General features: G+C 32.6%; 1 protein-coding gene across 2 annotated transcripts in view; it reads left to right on the top strand.

Annotated features, from left to right (window-relative positions):
* Positions 1 to 784: 784 nt before the first annotated feature.
* The window catches only part of LOC129801933 (agrin), a 45120-nt gene continuing 26000 nt past the window's right edge, over positions 785 to 19904 (top strand). Inside the window, exon 1 of one of the 2 annotated variants that reach the window (XM_055847421.1) lies at positions 785 to 1267. In XM_055847421.1, coding sequence (XP_055703396.1) covers positions 1213 to 1267 — 55 coding nt within the window. In that variant the 5' untranslated portion in view covers positions 785 to 1212. The remainder of the gene's footprint in view (positions 1268 to 19904) is intronic. The other variant, XM_055847420.1, reaches the window with a different exon arrangement.

Here is a 19904-nt window from a genome sequence, read left to right as displayed (position 1 = left end):
TGTCATTGTGGAATGTATTAGTTAAAAATACAAATACAAAATAAAAGCCAATTTAATATAGAATGGGCAACTGAAAATCCCAAATTGGCAACCTACGTAGTTTCGGAGATATCTCGTGAAATGTGTACGAAAACAGGAAAAAATTTACACTAAAACTGGTCGCATTTTTCAGAGCTAATGTCACCCCCTTGCCTGGAATCGTAGTAAAAACGTTGTTGTCCTATTTTTTTGATTTCTGAGATTATTTGCAATTAAAAATGTTTTAATTTTAGAACAGACATGTGCTAATTGTAATATTTTCTTTGAAATCTTACTAGAATATATGTTATTTTTAATTTAAAGATATTATAGTTGAAAATAAAAGGAAAATTTCATGTGCCTAAAATATTGTCACCCACTGTGCCTTGTCTTTCTTCGTGGTAGTGTAGTGGCCCAACATTAATGCATCCACGCTCTTTCTGATGCGCGAGTATTGCTCTTTGTGGGGGAAAGAACTTACCAAATGTCCGTTGGTACTAATTCCCACAAAGTCCTTGGTTTTTCAATTGCAATAAGCTTCCAGGGAAAAATTCTTTAAAAAAAATTAGGGATGTCATCCTTGATAATTCCATGAGATCTTGTGATCTTCCTCCGGAGGAAAAAGAAGTCCCACTCTTGCATGATGATGAAAAGAGCATCGAGAGTGAGCTGAGAGTGTGACACAGTTTGTGTGGAATGCCAATTCAGACGGAGAGCCAACTATACAATTTCTCTCTATAAATTCACAAAGCCTTGGCAATGAAACTCATTCTTGGTTCGTTCTTCTTAGGCTCAGCACCATCATCGTGGCTCGTGGATCGCGCTCAAGATCGCGTTTTCTGCACACCACTTTTTCTATAACACCTCTCTAGGAAACTGAAGAAATTTTTATTTCTCGAGGATTTTTTTTTGTATGTAGAAGAATTGTGAGCTGTGATTTTGTGTCATTTAAGTGATTTTTGGGACTTTGCTGACAAAGTGTCTTCCGGAGGACAATAACTTTTCTATTGAGGGAGCAACAGATAAAGTGTGTTGTGCGTGTTGTCAATATAGAAATTCTCGTGGACTTTGAGAGAAATTCTTATCCAAAAGAAGTTCTCGGGAAAGGCAAATCTCCCCAACAGTGCTTCTGAAAGATATTTTATGTTGAAGGAATAAATCTCGTGCAGTAATTAAGAGATCTTAATTAGCGAAATGTGGAAATTTATTCTCATCACCGTGTTCTTCGCACTGAATGTTCTGGCGGATGGTATGTCAATATCATAACTTTTATCCCCACCTATCATTAAAAAATAGGAAGATTTTGTCTGGAAATTATGCTAATACCATCGCTAAATATCACACGTAACGACTTCTTCTGTCTTCACCCATAAGTTGTGGAAAAAAAGCGCCAGTCAATGAACTTGCGAATAAAACCGTTTTTTCCCCCATCGACATCCAAAGAGATCAATTCATACCTCATTTCTGCCCAATATTCCTTCATCTTGCCCACCTAAAAATAGAAAATTGCTATTGATATTCTTTAATAAGCAATTTGTGCAATCATGCAAATTGTGGATAGCTTTTAGTGAATACAGTTTACTAAATTCACGCGGCACATCCATTGCGGCATTGTTGAAGAAAGTGGAGCATCATTAACAATATCGAAAAAAATTACTCTCACCACAATGGGAGGGCAATGTACAGGATCCAATGAAAAATTTGCAAATTTAACTAAAAATTATTTTATGTTAAAAAGATGAATGAAATAATTTTTGCAATTTTAAAGTGACTTGTCCATAGTTTTGTCCCAGAAGTCAGAAGCAATGTTAAGATGGCGAGGGGTGCATGGGAATAGGTGTAATAAGATGAAATAACATGAAAGTAAATTGAATAATAATCAAAATTTAGCCATAGGGAGCTATCATTAACTCTAGGATAGCTCTTTTTCATATTTTTTCAAAAATTAAAAAAGAAAATAATGTTAAAGTTTCCGAGAAGCTGAAATTGATATCTTCGGGATATTATTTTTCCGTTAATAAGTAGTAAATTGGTTGATTTTGATTAAAAGCAATGCAGGAAAAGGATCACATTATTTAAGCAATATTTTATTTAATTCCAATAGAACTAATCAAGTTGAGGATTCGATATTTTTAAAGAAGTTCACTATTTAATACTAAATGTTGCACAATTTAAATTTTAATTGTGAGAAGGGTTTCTTATAAAATTGTGATTCTTTCCTAGTTTTTTAAATCGACCAAAATTATGTTTTTATTGACCAAAGTGATACAATTTACTAAACCAATATCACACAAATAAATTGATTATTAAAAATTGTGTAGTTAGTGAATCAGTGAAGTGTTTGAAATCATTTTTTTAAGTAATTCAAAGTTCTGATTAAAAGACAAATAAAATAAATAAAGGTCATACAACCTGAAGAAGCAATTTTCCACCGTATTTCCTTTAGAGGTTTATTACCAACGCTAAGACGGCGAAGGATGATTTTGATCAATCATGAACTTCTGCGTAGGAAACTAAATTGCTAAAAATTATAGAAACAATAAATTCTATTATTTATTTTGCTTTTATAAGGAAATACTTACGAATGTTCGTCTTCTAAAATTTTATAAACATAGTGTAAGTGTGCCAAATTTCGGCATAGTTGCATGCAAGCGCCAAAGTCTCAAGTTTGAAATTTAATATCTTTAATAGAAATTGATTTTTTATTCCTTTTACTTAAGGAGTGTTGCTTAGAACCTTGTAGACAGTTCATCGTCTTTATTTACTCTAAAATCATTCTTAATACATATTAAAATGAATAAAAATGTAGACATAGCTTTGGTGCCCTATTTCGGCCACCTTCATTCTCATAATTCCTTGCCCTTCAGGAATTCTTGCAATGTCTTTTTCACGTCATCTCGTTTGTCGAAGCTACATTTTTCATTATTCTTTTGCATTGTATAATCTTTAGAGTATGTAAAAACTAAGAATTCATAGAAATTCGAAGAACAAAAAAGGTGGCCGAAATTGCAAGCTGGCCGGAATTTGGCACACTTACCCTATTACTGTTTTTTTTTCAAAATTTTTACTTCTAACAAAAAACAAGAATTTGGAAACAGATTTTTTTGTCATATTCATTAAATATTAGTAATATTTATAATTTGATCTAAACAAAAGTGACAATATTCTCAAGGGGCATAGTATGTTCCGAATGGGAAGGTGGGGCAATTTCACACGGCTGACATTTTTTTCAGGGACTCATTTGCTAAACGAATATGAAACATCTTCAAACTAACTTTCATTGGTTCCTATTGAGTATTTTTCTGAAAATACACAGGACGATTTCTAAAAAAGTATTATTCGTCAAAAAAATTATTTACAAGACTAATGCACGAGTGAATCTACTCCACCTTCCCTTTTCGGTATTGAAGATTTTTTGTAAATTATGGAAGTTTCAAAAAAGTATCAGTGTACACATTATTCCCATCCAAATTAATCAAACCATGTCGAAATGGTCTATTTCGAAATAAATTGAATTGAATAATTTCATAAAATAAACTAAATAAGATATTAATCCATAAAAGATTTAAAATAAAAAAAAATACTTTAGGAACTTTATGAAGACTATAACATTTTCTTAGAAATTTTGGAAGAGAAAATAGAGAAAATTAGTCAGGTACTTTTTTTAAGTCTGTTTTATTCTTAAAATATTTTAATTAATTTGTCGGACGTGCGGGGTCACTGTAAATCCATACTTGGTATCTGGTATCTTTTAGCTTCTAATTCTGCAATAGAAGAGCAAACGATTATATCTTTTTTTTGTGAATATCTAATGCAAATATTGATACTAACCTTGTAATAAAAATGAAAAATGTGAGAAAAAATTGTTCTGTAAGCCCAGGTGCGTATTAGATCTTGTTGCAAATTTCCACATCACTTGGCCATCTGTTTGTTGTATTAGCATGCAGATTTCTTTTCTGGTCCTCCGACACCCAACCACTATAATTGGCAAATACTCAGCATGACTTGTTGCACGAAAATTTGCCATTTGATTGATATAATGAGGTGAATTCGTGAAAAATTATCACCTTCCCCAAGATAGCATATCCGTTACATTTCTTTTTTTTTCTGGTAAACAGCAATGGCAATTATACATCAAAATAACCTTCTTCTTCAGTTCTTTTGCCCAAGAATAACATGGCCAAAGAAATTGCCCAGAAGGTTTTGCAGACTCCCATTCCTCCACCTTTCGCTGGGGGTCTTTTTTTGTTGGTTTGTCGTAAAATTTATATACTAAAACACCAAATAGCTCCTAGTGAGATTTTCACCATCACACTCCAAAGGGGAGAATAATTGTAGAGTGTTCTACTTAATGATCCATCGCAAATTGTATACTGTTTCATTTCAAAGGTTGCAATTAGATGAAAATGAAAGAGAAATCTGTCTTGGACGGATTTGCTATGAAACAAACCGTTTTATTTAAATTGTCTGCACAATTGTTAATCATTGCAAATAATGCTCATTTTATGGAATTAAGACATTCACTGGTTACAGTTTTGTTCATCCATTTTTTTTTGTTTTTAGATCTGTTTATTTTTCGTTTTCTTCAAGAATTTGCACAAAATTGAGAAATATGATTAAATTTAAAATTATTGCGGTTTAATAACGTGAATTTTCAAAGAAATTGACACACTTGAATTTCATTAAGCTTTTCGGAAGTGTTGAATTCGTTGATTTTGATTAAAATATCAATTAATTTTCTATAAATAACTCTTGAATTTCTTCGCTAAATTCATGTTTTTAATTTTTTTTTATTAGAATGACTTTAAAAAATTCGTGTAAAGATTTTAGCTCGAAGTTCAATTAAAAATGCAAATTTCTCAAGTGTTAAGAGCCTCTCTGGAGCCAAAGAAAATGCCAAGAAATGCCGAAAGTTCGCGTTAATTGGACAACAATCTTCATAATGATAATTACATTCTCGAGAATGCTGGTTCTTTGTGTCTCTCGAATTTTGCATTGGCATTTGCTACGGCATCTTTACGAATTTACTTGGAATTTACACTTCTTATTTAAGTAATTTGTCTGCCAGAGGGAAATGACACCTCAAGCAAACAAAGAAACATTTGAGATTGCATTTAATCACGTAATTTAAAGATCATGGACTTGCCAATTACTTAGTATTTTATTTGTATCAATTTTAATTTTACGATCAAAGAAGAAGTAGTATAACATATAAATTGTTAACTAATCCAAACACTTCTTTTAGTAACATTTGGTATTAATACGTCCTAAAGATTTAAGGGGTTAACCCGAAGGCTGATTTTGGAATTCCATTAATTTGGGATAATACACCGTAGTACTAAAACTAATTTTAAATATTTTAAATCGGATTTTAGGGTCTTCGAATACTTACAACGATTGGTGCGCTGTTTATACAATAGACAAGTAAATATTTAAATAATATTAAAATATAAGAGTTTCCAAAAATCTTAATTATTATATTTTTAAAGAACTTCAAGATTAAAAAAATAAATTTAAAAATTTATACCCAAGTGTCATATCACGTAATGGGACAGGTCGCGCAAAACCATTAGATTTAGGGGGAAGTGGGGAACTTTTGAAATTGTACTTTTTTCCCCTATTTTTAAATTGGACTGAGTCTCATTAAAATGTAATTTAGCTTCAGAATGGGTTAACGGAACTAAATTATATCACAGAAAGGTCTAGTTCAATAAAAAATTAGAGAAGAAAATCAAATTTTAAAAGTGTCCTAATTCAAAGGTGCCCGGTTTCTCCCTATAAAACTATTAAATTTAAAATTTTAATATAATAGAATAAAATCAGCAAGCACTACAATAAAGAATATTAATTTTCTTTAAGAAAAGTTTCTTAAAATACTATTATATTTTTTATATTAAATCGAAAAAATAAAGAAAATATTTTCTAACATATTTTGCCTATAGCCCTTTAAGGGATTGAGAATATTTATAAGGAAAATTAAAAATAAATATAATTATTGAAATTTTAAGCACTTTCTTTTAGTGTTTGCCTACTGCAGATATCAATTTTAATATCTTTATACGAAATTTAACATTCAATTTAGATCTGCTAAGCACGATTTTAAGATATCTCGAAGAATCCTCTCTTCATAAATTCTTACAAAAATAAGAACTCAGACTAAAAAGCAACAGAATGCATGAGATAACAAGTTACAAAAATTTGCACTATAAGTTGCATGAATTCCGCTAACTTCGTCTCCAGGTCTCCTTTTCTACCTAGTCTGTACCAATGAATAGATCTTTCTCACAAAAACAGGTTTTCGAAAATACCTTAAGTATTGAGGAACTTTAAAAATTACATTAAAATATGAACATATTAAATTTAATGAAACTGAAGAATTATCTGTCCCCTTGGATGAAATGCCACTCGCTCAAACTTGATCTTCTCTTGCAAAAAAGGTGTTTGTCGGGAGGGCTTTTGTGCTACGATCACCTTAACATTGGGCGCACCTTGATATGTTTTTCTTGCAGTGGTAGTTGATTTAATCACCAAAGAGACTCGACATGGATTCCCACATTGAAATACAATCATCCATGGGTGGGAGGATGATCGAGAACTACTGCGGGTTCTTTAACTTATTGCACCTAGAAGCCTATAAAAAGTTCAAACAGTATTAATTAATTTCAGCACGTGAATAGAGCATTTCCTTATTGTTTCCTGTCGCCATTTGATGAACAAAAGATGGCAAATCTGAGGGAATAGACTGTGTTAATGACTTTCTCATCCACTTAGAGATTTTACCGTATGTCTTGAGAAAAATTTCGGGTTTTAAATATGACCTTCTGTTGCTCTTGAGCTCTTAACTGTTGTAACGTGTGTTATCCAACAAATTGCACCTGGTGCTTGTCCTAGTAGAACTAAAAGATAGAAGCAAGAAAATTGGGCTAAATTGGTAAAGAAGAGGTCTTGAACTAAAGAGACGAGTTGTGGCGCAAAAATAGTTCATGCTGGATGAATCTTTTGTACAGTGATTCTTGTTCTTGTCAGTCATTATAACAGGAAATTCTACCTTTTGTTCATGCCAGTCCGTATGGAATGATGGAAATGGCAAATTTTGCGTGATGCACTTTTTGTGCAGACACAGTAACACACAATAACCAACAAGATCCATTGCCATTTCGACAGGAGTAGAAGCATACCATAGTGCCAGAGACAAGAAATCAAGATAGTACCCATCAACTGTCCAGCATTCACTCCTTTGGTATTTTATTTATAAAGATCACTGTTCCGCATCCTCCCACGCATCTCTACACACATTTCCCGCTGGAAGAAATGCTTGGAGGAGCACTTAATCCTCACGTTTAGGCTCAATTCATGGCACTGCTGTGCAAATTGTGTTGATCTTCGATCGAAGATAAGGCGTGTCTGAGAGAGAAGGAATTAACCAACAGGTCTGAAATTGATGGTAGACCAGCGATATGGCCATTGAACATCAACATAATTAAAGCGTATAGAATTCTATCTCTTATTTTCTTCAATATACTCGGAAAAATTAGGATAAGTCGACAAAGGTTTTTACAAAGGGTAAAAAAAATTTTTTTTGTCGAAAAAGTAATTAAAAAATAATACAGTACGACTCCAAACGAGTCAACCCCTAAAAATGTTTAACATCATAAAAAATATGTAAAATTCTAGGTTTAGGGTAAAGTGTATAATTTGGAATTAGTGTTACAAGTTGGACAATTCGCCGGTACAAGTTGGACATGGCTTTTTTCTTGATAAATACAGTACAAAATTTGTTTTGAAGCACAAGGAACCAAATTATAAAACTAAAGCATTAAAAATATACAAATAAAAATGAAGTACTAAATTTATCAAGACAAAAAGCCCTGTCCAAATTGTACAATTGTCCAACTTGTACCACTGTCCAACTTGTACCACTTTACCCTAATGCCAAAACTTTTAAACTACTTTTGTTAAATAGGAATCTGAGACAATTTTTAACGATTGAAATAGAAACTGCAACAATTAATAACTTACAATATTGCAGATATATAAGAATGAAATTCGTTGACTTTACTGGTGTCATACTGTATGTGATAAAATTAAAATTATTGATTTAACATTCACTGCCACTGATCCAAAAATCCAGGAGTACGATAAATGGATCACCATTAAGGGTGAGCCTAAAGACGAAACGATCAAACTGACGGTAAAGATCCTATCTATTTTTTCGACTTATTATATATTAATAATTATAAAAAATTTAATAAAACATTTGTAATAAGTTTTGTTTATAGAATACTCACAGACAATTTAAGAAAATCTGACCAATTTGTAACTTTAATAGTATCATTTTCATTACTTTCCAATTTACAAAAAAAAACTAAAAATAGAAATACAAATTAGGAAATTTAAGTTATGTTTAGGATAGGTGTGCCAAATTTCGGCATAGTTGCATGCAAGCGCAAAAACCTCACGTTTGAAATATAATATTTTTAATACACATTGATTTTCTTTGTTACTTTTTTATAAGGACTGTTGCTTGGAACCTTGTAAACAATTGATCGTTTTTATTTTCTCTAAAATCATTCTTAATACATTTTAAAATGAATAAAATATAGAAATAGCATTGGTGGCCTATTCCGGCCACCTTCATTCTCATAGTTTCTTTCCCTTCCGAAATTCTTCCAATGCTTCTTTCAGATCATCTTGCTCGTCGATGCGATATTTTTTGTTATTCATAGCTAAAAATTCATAGAAATTTGAGGAACAAAAAATGTGGCCGGAATTTGGTACACTTACCCTAGTTGTATTCTTCTCTTACTTCGAAGCAAAAATAAACGAAAGCATTTAACATGAACAAATACTTTGCAGTTGTGTTAAAAAACAAATATTAGCAGAATATTGACACAACTTTTGAAATCAAAATTTATCATAATTACTCGACATTTATATAAATACGCAACTTTACGACTTTGCAAAAAAAATTAAGTTGGGCGTAAATGAAATCTTGAAAGCATTTAAATATAATGTATGAACAATCTGAATCAAAGCTCTTTATTTTCTAAAAATCTTCTCACTTTTTCTAAAAGAACCATCTTAACGTGTTGAATTAAGCCTTACGATTATGTTTTTCTGAGTGCACAAGGGAACATATTTGAGTAGCATGAGATGGATAGGTTGAATATATTATTCCCAAGTTAATTTCTCGTCATTTTCACGGCAAAATTCACATCTGATTTGTGTGATTTACCTGAACACTAATCCAGCAAACAGTCCCTTGTTTGTGTCCAGAAGCCAGAAAAAGATTTATGATACTTTGTGACTTTAAAACCCACCGAAAAGAATTCAATTGTGCTGCTTCGACTGAATTTCTAAATTGACTTGTTCATCTGCCATTCAACCAAATCGCCCAATGATCATCAATTGCAATATATTAGTGATAGCCATATGGGGATTGAAGTAAAACTCTCACTGTCACAATTCAGCTACTTGTAATCAATCAAAGAGCTATAAATGCTCAAAATTAACTTACAAGTGACATTTAATCTCTTTTGATGTTAGTTTCTCCAATACACCTGTTGTCATGTCGCTTTTTCTTTGATAAATTGCCACTGTGAGATTGAGACAATAAGGTGAGATTTCAATTTAACCACTCTGGGAGGCCTAAGATGAAAAATCTTCTGGACCTCAATGAAATGATGTTGATCTGTTTGACGAACGTTTGGTTTAAATGTGAAAATCTGCGATCAAGATCATTTTAAAGAGACGGGTTTTCTGAAGCACATTCCTCAAGGCAATAATGGGAGTGTTTCTTCTTCACAGAAAAACACCTAAAATCACCTTCAATCAGATCCTATGCGAACATCTAACGTGAAACATGATTTCTTATTGGTATTTCCAACAAAACCTAATGCCATGAAATTTGCATGAAAAACATTTAAGATCATGGAGAAGTCTTCCAGTATCGCTTGGAGCTGTGGATTCTGCACATTTTCATCACTTCTATCAAAATACAAATGGCTTTCAATGTTTAGACCTCAAGTGATGAAACTTCCGAATGTACAGTGGCCCCAACATTAATTTGAGATAGAGTCGCATGATGGGAACAAGAAAAGAGTTGAGTTCGAGATGGTAGGCAAAAAAAAATCAGAACTCGCGTACGGAACTCCATGAAGAAGGCAATTATTTATTCAGATCGAGAGATAAGTGGACGATGTATGAAAAACCGACCTTCACAAGTCAACACACTTTCTTCAGACACGCGAATGTGCATTTTGTGGGTGCCTAAAAGACATTACAGACCATTTTTGACCACATTTGAACTAATCCCTTAACTATCTTACATTAAATGTGGGTCAAATGTAATTCACCGATATCCCATCTTGATGTTTTTCCACAACAAATTGATGCTAAATTTTATTAGCGTGTTTACGATCATCATAAAAGGAAGCACAATTTTCGCAAAAGAAACTTGTCAAGAATCATCACGAAGAATATTTCTCAAAAGAATTTATCTGCTTGTAAAATCATCCAGAAATTTGATTGTAGCACGTATGACAACCTTATTTAGGATGTTTGTATTAGGAGGAGTGGCTAATGATCGGGATGGGCGTCAAGAACTGGGTTTGGTTCTATGGCAAAAATAGCTTAGTGTCATTTTGTTTTTCAAAAGGCTAGCAATTGAATTATAAGATGCGTTTTTTAAATTTAAATGACATTTCTTTAACCCCACAACTTCGATGAAAAATCACGGGTGGAATGATAACTTTTCGACACTATCGAATCTATAGTATCGATAAATCTATATCTGTTATATTAAGTGAATGTCGACTTCTTACGCATTGTTGAAGAGTTGAATGTGAATGTTGAATGTATACTAGTTACAGGAAGGGCAGCTATAGTTAAAATTTTTCAGAATCCACAGTCGATAGTGTCGAAAATAAGTTATCATGTTATCCCAGGATTAGTAATTGCTAGTAAAAGACGAAAACTTAAAACATTCTTAACTCTTTCCGGACCGCAGCATATGCTGCAAGCCAAATTCACCATTTTTTAATCAAAAATATCTAAGCTCAGGAATTAATTGAGGTCCTACAAAAAATATCTTACATTTGGACATCCTTATAGTTTGTAATCATCCACAAGAATAGGATTTTTATCAGTTCTGAATAATTAAAAAAAACATTGTTTTTCACAGAACATTCATATGCTTCTTTGGGTACTCAGAGTCCCAAAAGAGATGAAAGACTTAATTATGTTTTTAGGAAAAAAAACAGGAAAGCCTGGGGTAAAAAGTAACAAATCGAAGATTTCATGTTTATATTTATTTTTATATTTGAAACATAACAAACATTTTTATATTTGAATGTATATGGTCACACCGCCCAAGATCCGTATGCTCTTACCAATTGTACCACGGATCCCCTTAATTTCATAATTCTTTGTCTCCCAAGATAAAACACACCAAAATTTCAAATTTTTAACACAAATTTCCTACTGGAACCTTTTAAAGCGTTTAAAATTTTACTATATATTCTAGCAATTGATATGGCAAACATAAATTATAAATAAATTTTGAGCTTTTTTTTAAAAAAAAAAACCTTTCTTACAGGAGATATCAATTTTGACGAGAATATCAAATTTTCTTGATTCCACGGAATATGAGACTGATAATCCCGTTCCTATATAAGAAATAGTAATAATGTTGTGCCAGCAATATTATTATTATTATTATTACTATTATGTTTTATTACATTTCCTATAGGAATATTTCAATAAAAAATATTTTATGTCTTCTCTTCTGAGAATTTATTAAAAAAAATAAAAGCAAATTATCAACTCTCTCATATTTTGCATTTCTTCTTACATAAAATTTACAGAATGTTTTCTCGACATAGAATATGAGTAAAAACAACTATTCGCATAACACCCATCTTTTGAAGGCTTTAATTTGGAATCATTAATATTATTGCATTTTTTTACTTTTGTAAACTATTCTTTTATGGTCTTAAACTCTTATATATAATTAATAACACTTAGTAGAAAATTAAGTTTATGAGTTTTACGCCACTTAGTAGATTTTTTTCATTAAAAAAAAATTTATGATTTCACACTTTGAACAGTTAAGTTGGCTTTCAAAGTTCAATTCTTCGTGAACGGTTTGTTCTTGCAATACACATCAAGTAAAGGGAAATATATTTTTAACGAATGATAAAAATCATTATACGAATAGCGCTTGAAATATTTTATTTTAAGAAATTAAAATTTTTCGATATCTTACCATTTAATTAAATTATTTTAATAAAATATATAATATATTTATATAATATATAATTTTTTACTGCTCATTTGTTTTTGATATATTATATATCAATGTTTTTGATATATTATATCAAAAACAAATGAGCAGTAAAAAATTAAGTTTCATCACTAAAATATTAAATCTTGGTCAGAAAAAAAATAAATTATTAGAAAAATGCTTCTAATTGATACAGTTAATAAGTAAAATTCTTACAAGTGAGATGAAAAATTCTCCAATTTTCCTTTTGCGAAAACTTATGACAATTTCATTGCCTAAAGGATCTAAAATCTAAATTAAGTAAAAGAAACTTACTACCTTCGCGCACTACCTTTAAATGAATCAAGCTTCGGACAACTCAATTTTTTTCTGTATTCAAAATGAATTTTAATCCATCAGTCTCTCAGGAAATTTCAAGCATTGGACTAGCTAATTAAAATCTAATATTAAAATAGAACAAATTCACTAAAAACATATTGAAAAAACAAGTTGTTCTAAGCTTGATTCGTCCGAAGGTAGTGCGACTTCCCCTACTGTTAAAATTTGATTTCTTGCAGACCAAATTTGATTTTTTATTGCTTACCTGAATAATGCCTTTTAATTATATCGAATTAGTTTTAAATGAAAGGTAAAATTTAAAACTTTGTCACTTAAAATCAATATTATTAAACAAAAGTCTAGAATATAATGTTAGAGAAACAGAATATTTAGACTTTTTAAATTTTGAACTTAAAATAGCAACTTCCAGAGACAATTAGTTAATTATCTAGTTTTTTTCTGTAAAACTTTGCTCTTTAAAATAGGTAAGAACGTTAAGGCGATGGGAGTACTAAAAAAACTTACTTTACTTCTGAAGTTTTTTTGATGGAAAAATCTACTTAGATACATACCTATGGTATACAAATGAATAAAACATTGTCGAATTAATGTTAAATTAACTCTTTGTAGTTATATTTTTCAGTTTTTAGAGTTAATTTTACTTTTTTCGTCCTAAAATTTACACGAAGAAAGAATTATAATAACTCTTTTTAAAAGCGAAAATAACTCGTTTTAAAAGTTAAAATATTATAATAATAATAATGCATATATTTAAATCACAAAAATAGGGTCACCCCTCTTACAATTGTGATTAAAGAACATATAGAAAGTAATGCAAAATATAATTCAGAATAAAGGAAAAAAAAAGAATCTTAATAATAAAAAGAAACAAAAGGAAAAAAAATGAGTAGATAAATAAGAAGCATAGAAGCTTCTAAGGTTCAGCCAGAAAGAATTCACGGATAGCATCCGCGGAATTCCGACTACCACACGGAAGAGAATTAAAAATAGTGATGCCTTTCACAAAAATCGTCCGATAAAGGCAATCACTGTTAACTTTAGGCACTATAAGACTCCGAACCCTGGCCGAACCCCCCCTAACCAAAAGAGTCGACAGGTACTTAGGACATCCAAATATCAGCAGGTGAAAGAGATATAAAACAGCTCTCATTCTCAAAAGAGATGGCAGATCACAACCAATGAACACATTTCTGTGAGGAGTGATGTGATCTCGGCGACTTAAGCCGCATATATACCTGACACAATCATTAAAGGACACTGTCAAGCGGCGAATTGTGTCACTATCCGCTGCAAAAAAGAGCTCTGCCCCGTAGATAAAAAAAGGAAGAAGAAGCGCTCGAGCGAGGATCAAGCGAGTGTCATAGGGCGTAATGTCCCGGAAGCGTCTAAGAGTGTAAAGAGAATAGTTGACCTTACGGCAAATAGATGTGGCATGATCAGACCATGAGAGTGTAGAGTTGAAAATAATACCAAGGTTTTTGACTTGATCAACAAAAGGGATAATTTCACCGTGTAGGTATAAAGGTTGAAAATTAAATGAGAGAGCTTTCTTAGAAATAACAATAGCCTGGGACTTTTTCGGATTCAATACTAATCCATTTAATGAAGCCCAATTTTCAATATTGGAAAGATTTGCGTTCATTAGAGAAAAGGCATTTGAAGGGTTGAAGGGATCACCCTCAACATAAATTTGAAGATCATCTGCGTAAAGGTGAAAAAAGCAATTTAGCAGCACAGAGGGTAAATCATTGATGAAGAGAGAAAACATGAGAGGGCCAAGAATTGAACCCTGACCGATGCCCTTGCTTAGGGAAGCAGGAGGTGAAATATCTTCACCAAATTTGACAACTTGTGATCTTCCTGAAAAGTAAGATCGAATAAGGGCAACAGCTGAAGATGAGAATTTGAAAATTGAGCACAATTTATAACAGAGCAAATCGTGAGGAAGACTGTCGAAGGCCTTTGTGAAATCTAGCAGAACTAGAATCACAAAATGACCTTGATCGATAACTGAAGAAATGTCATGAGCTACCCTGAGAAGGGCAGAAGTAGTGCTGTGACCCTTTCGGAAGCCCGACTGGAACTCACAAAGCATACCATTGTCAGTCAAATATTGAGAGATTTGCTCATGAAGGAGGATTTCGAATGCTTTTGAGAGAGAAGAGAGGAGGCTAATTGGCCTAAAATCAGAGAGAGATTTGGGATTAGATATTTTGGGAATAGGTACTACTAAAGCCCTTTTCCAACAGTCAGGATAAGTTGAAGTCACAATAATGTGATTGAATAGGTCAGTGAGCACTGGTACAATTACCGGGAGAAGAATTTTAATAAAATCAAGGGAGACGCCATCACACCCCATAGCACTAGACTTGACACAGGAGATAGCGTAAACCACATTTTCTTGCGAAACACAGCTGAAGCTAAAACCCTCCCAGGGCGCGGAAGGTAGAGAAGGAGAAGCCAAAATACCAGCTGAGGAGGACGAGAAAAAGGAACTAAAATCATTTGCATTAAAAGAATGATTCTCACTTGGCGAAATGGAGGGTCGCAGGCCAAGTTTCTTAATATTCGCCCAAAGTGTTCTGGAAGGGAGTTTAGGGTTGAGACTATTACAAAAATGTCGCTTTTTGCGAGCCTTAATAAGGCTACAAACCTTATTGCGCAGCTTTTTAAAGCTTCTTTCATCCCTTTGCGAACCCGACCGCTTCCACTTTTTATAGGCTGTATCTCGGCGTTTAATAAGTGTTACTACGCCGTCATCAATCCATGGTGTGGAAAGAGGAGGAATAAGGAAGCGCTTCCTGGGCACAACTCTTTCGAACAAGCTAATAAATAAATTTGTAAACCTATCAACCCTCTCGGAGGCCGAAACACTCAGGAATACATCTCCCCAATGAACTAACGATGCAGCAGCACAAGCAGCTGAAGCATCACAGTTTTTAATATCTGATATTGTTTTGTATTTATTCTTAGGTTTAGGGAGACGCATACTATATGAAACGCAAATCAGATCATGATCAGATATTCCTGGAAGAGGAGTCTGACAAAATTGAATGATTTTCTGCGAATCACAAGAAGGAAGAATTAAAAGGTCTAATAGTGACCCCATTCGCGTTGGATTGAACGGCACATAATAGAGAGAGCGTGCTGATAGGAGAGCCAAAAACCTTTTGGCTAAGGAAGTCTGTAATGCAAGGTTAACATTAAAGTCACCCATGATAACGAAGTTGTCATAAGACATCACAAAATCAAGGAAACATTCAATATCTCCAAGATTTGTTACTGGAGGAGGGTTATAACATGTGAAGATATTAAAGGTGACACTATAAGAAATTGCACGAGCACCGACATACTCAAGCTTTCCAAATGTTCCCGAGCAGAGTACTGAGGAATTGAGGCAATTGCGGACGTAGATGCCAACACCACCTCCCCTTTTTTGATTAGATCTGTCACACCTGAGGAACTGAAAGTCCCGAGCACCAACAGACTCCATGGAGTCAGAGGAATCAAGCCAGGTCTCGGAGACACACAGCACCGAAATCGAAAAGCCTCGAAGAAGAGCTCGAATCTCATCAACATGGCGCCTGATGCTTCGCGCATTAATATGCGCAAGCATGCAAGCGTAACGAGAATCAGCAGTAAGCTTATTTAGGCATATAGAAAGAGAATTAGAATTAGAATCAGCGTAAACTAAATCATCAGGCTGAACCTCAGAAACTGCAGAAATGTCACTAAAGTTAATATTTAACAAAGAATTACAAGAAAAGCTAGAATTCAATATTGTTTTTTTGTTTTCTTTAATTTTATCATTTCCATTTTTTAATTGTTTTTCTTGATTTCGAGATACTTTTAGACATATTCCTATTTAATGTTCCATATGAATTTTAACAAATAAAAATCATCTTGACTAACGTACAAAAAGGGATCCAATTTTTATATATTCGAATAACTTCTATTTGACAAAATTGATTACAATAAATCTTTCCGTACACGGTTTTGTTAACATATTCAAATTGTCTAAATAACGAAATGTGAACGTTTTCAATGATCATGGAATCATTTTTGTCAAAAAATGCTTTTTTGAAGGAAATTGTTTGCGCTGCTGTAATGGTATCTACACAAAAAATTCTGACGTTTGCCTACAAAGATAGGGGAAATTTTCTTTAAAAAGGCATTTTTTAAAGAAATTTCTCTTAGTGTGTAGAGGCCCTAAGTGGAAACGTCAAAATTCAGTCAAAAATGCATTTTTGACGAAAAGTGCTCCCAACACAGAAACCCTGACACCGAAATATTTCTTTTAATGGTATGACTAATTTTATTTTAAATATATTCAACGTGATTAGATATGAAGAAAAATCCCTTTTCGAATCGTAGTGATAAAATTTGAATACATCTGTTTCTTTTATTTAAATTTCGAACTTGACTGACTCACTAATGCGATCAGTATGTCACATCAGTGCAATCGAAAGTGATTTCTATCTCGAATGACCATATTTCAAGAAGTAGTTACCTGTCAAGCTAAACGATCAGTAAATTTTCATCGTGAAGCTATTCCACTTTTGTATCAGACTAAACGACTTTACGCAATAACGTTATTGTTGTAGAGTCGAAATCCTAGCGAAAGTGTGATCAAAATAAGAAGATAGAGATGAAAATATCTCATGTCGAAAAGCACTTCTCTGGTAAGATTTGTGAAATTAGTGAAACTGATTGATTTATGCAGATATTCGAATTTCTGTGATTCAAAAATAAAACTATATCTAAATAGAGATCATTTTTTTAATGTACAAACACGCTAAAAATAGAAGTTATAACGGCGAATTAAATGAAGTTTAATCTTTATTTTGGCTTGAATGATATTTTCTGCCAAATTTCACTTTTATCACAAGAAAAACTAATGCATAAATTTTGTAGATAATTTCTCCGAAATCTAAATACTTTGAGTTGTCTCGTAAATCAGGATTATTGAATCTATCAAAAATGCTTTCAGATAACCCGTTTAGTTTATCTTGTTTACCGAAAAATTTACTGCTGTTCGGTGACTTTTAATTAACTCTCTCTCTTTGTTTTAAATGAAGAGTTGTCATGGAAAAATTTAGTACCATATTTTTTTTTAAAAGATAAAACATTTGCTACCGATTTGCTGAAATTGTGTTGCAGCGTTTGAAGTTTCCTAATCCGCGAATTGGCCAGGATTTGTTGTGAAATTTTATGCAAATGCAGATGAGCTCTTAAGTGAATCTATCCATTGATTGATAATTTTTTTTTTACTCCAGTAATATTCAATTAGCTTATCCATATAACACACTGACCCAAAGACTCTCATGCCATGCACTCAATTGCAGCAAATGGCAAAGAGTTGTACATAGCAAAATCGCACGTGCCCATCAAAAGTGAATTGGCATGGAGTTGCTTGGGGAAATTGATACTTCATTCATATCGCTAAAATGATAATAGGAGCATTTTGTCAGAGAAATAATTTGCATATGCAAATTAATGTAAGATGCAGTGATCGATTGTTAGGATGGGATGTGCTCTCTCGTCCAGCAGATTAGGGATGGACATATGGGAAAGAAAGTAGAGTATGGTGAAACGTGTTTTTGCGCGCGAATTGACTGCATAATTTGCATCTTTGTGAAGTGCGGTCTTGAAGGAAGCCAGAAGTTGAAGTTTCATTTGTAACATACCATTTGAGAATCTCAATTGAAACGATAAATCTCTCATCTACTCGTTTACTTTCTATTTTATTTTATATCCATTTGGACAGCGAATTGTATATACATTTTTGTACCTACAAATTTTATTGTGAAATTCTTCAATGAGAACTTGGAGAGAGTACAATGGGAAAATTGTGGACATGACTCTTTGACGAGAGAGTGATCAGTTGCGCATGTGAAATGCACTTTTGATGTCTTTTTGGAATTTCACCGAAAAGAAATAAATAAAGCATTGTATAAGTTTTTGTTTCTTTTTCTAAAAATCTTCTTGTAGAACTCTTTAAATAAAGAGTTATAGAACCATTGGCTTCTAAAGATGATTGTATCTGTTCATATTCATTCACGATTTTGAAAACAAAATTTTCACTGACAGTAAATTTTGTGACTTTTGCAAGAATTTTACAGCAGAGTCTCGCTATAGTCCATATTTGGTTCCAGATTTGACATTTGGGTCGCACTATAGTCCATATCATTTTTTTAAATTATCAACGACTTTTAGTATTGAAATTGCTCGACGACATCTTTGCGATTGTGGTACTTGTCCTCGCTCTCTTCATTATGGATCAAAATTATCACAACTACTCAAAAAAGTTTGCCAAAAATATTAAAATAATTATGACAACATTGCATGTCGCGTACTAAAAAAATAACCTAACTTAAAATCAGTATTTTGAAATCAACGGTCGATAAATTGTGGACTATAGAGCGATGGCCTATAGCGGGGTTCTACTGTATCTTAAAATTCTTACATTCTTCTACAGGTTGATTATATAACAATTGAAAAGAATTATGTGTTTTTTAAGCTGACAATTTGCTTGCGTTTTTAGTCTATTTATAACTTATATGGATTTCAGATTCCTGTGGGTTCCGATCAGAATCCCGAAAGTCAAAATCGTGAATGGCAAAATCCCGAATAGGTGTCGATATCCCGAATATCCAAAATCCTGAATGCCGAAACCCCGACTATCGAGATTTTTATTTTCGGGATTTTGGCCGACATCGATCTCTATAGGGGAAAGTACTCTCCCTTCGAACGTACATACCTTCGAATAATGTAAATTCGAAGAAACCTAAGAAACTTAAACATTTCTATTAAATATTAGTTAGCTTCTTATCAATAAATTGATAATTATGTGACAATCATGTGGAAATCTCTTAGAAAAAGTAAAAGAAATTAACATTATTCGAAGGTATGAACGTTCGAAGGGGGAGTACTTTCCCCCAAACTCTTCATCAGAACCTCAATAACCCAACGGCTGGTATAAAACTGTTGAAAATATTGAAAGTCTTTTAGCTGACAATTTTCTTTTCTGTGTGCAATAATAAGACTTTAAGTTCAATTCGCTAAATTCAAATAGCTCATCAGGCTTTGTCATACCGGTTATATTAAATAACCTTTAATTTATATGCTCTTCTCCATTCTTTCTTCGGGTGTTCGTCAGAAAAATATTCCTCTTTTAATTTAAAAGAAGCAGGTTTTTGTCCAAAGTTTTCGACCCTTGGTGTGGGTCTTCTTCGATCATCTTTCATCTTACTCAATTTAGAAA

The sequence above is a fragment of the Phlebotomus papatasi genome, chromosome 2 (genome assembly GCF_024763615.1).
Source record: "Phlebotomus papatasi isolate M1 chromosome 2, Ppap_2.1, whole genome shotgun sequence".
NCBI classification, from domain to species: Eukaryota; Metazoa; Arthropoda; class Insecta; order Diptera; family Psychodidae; genus Phlebotomus; species Phlebotomus papatasi.
The sequence above is the reverse complement of the archived record's forward strand: the minus strand, read 5'-3'. Positions and strand labels throughout refer to the sequence as shown.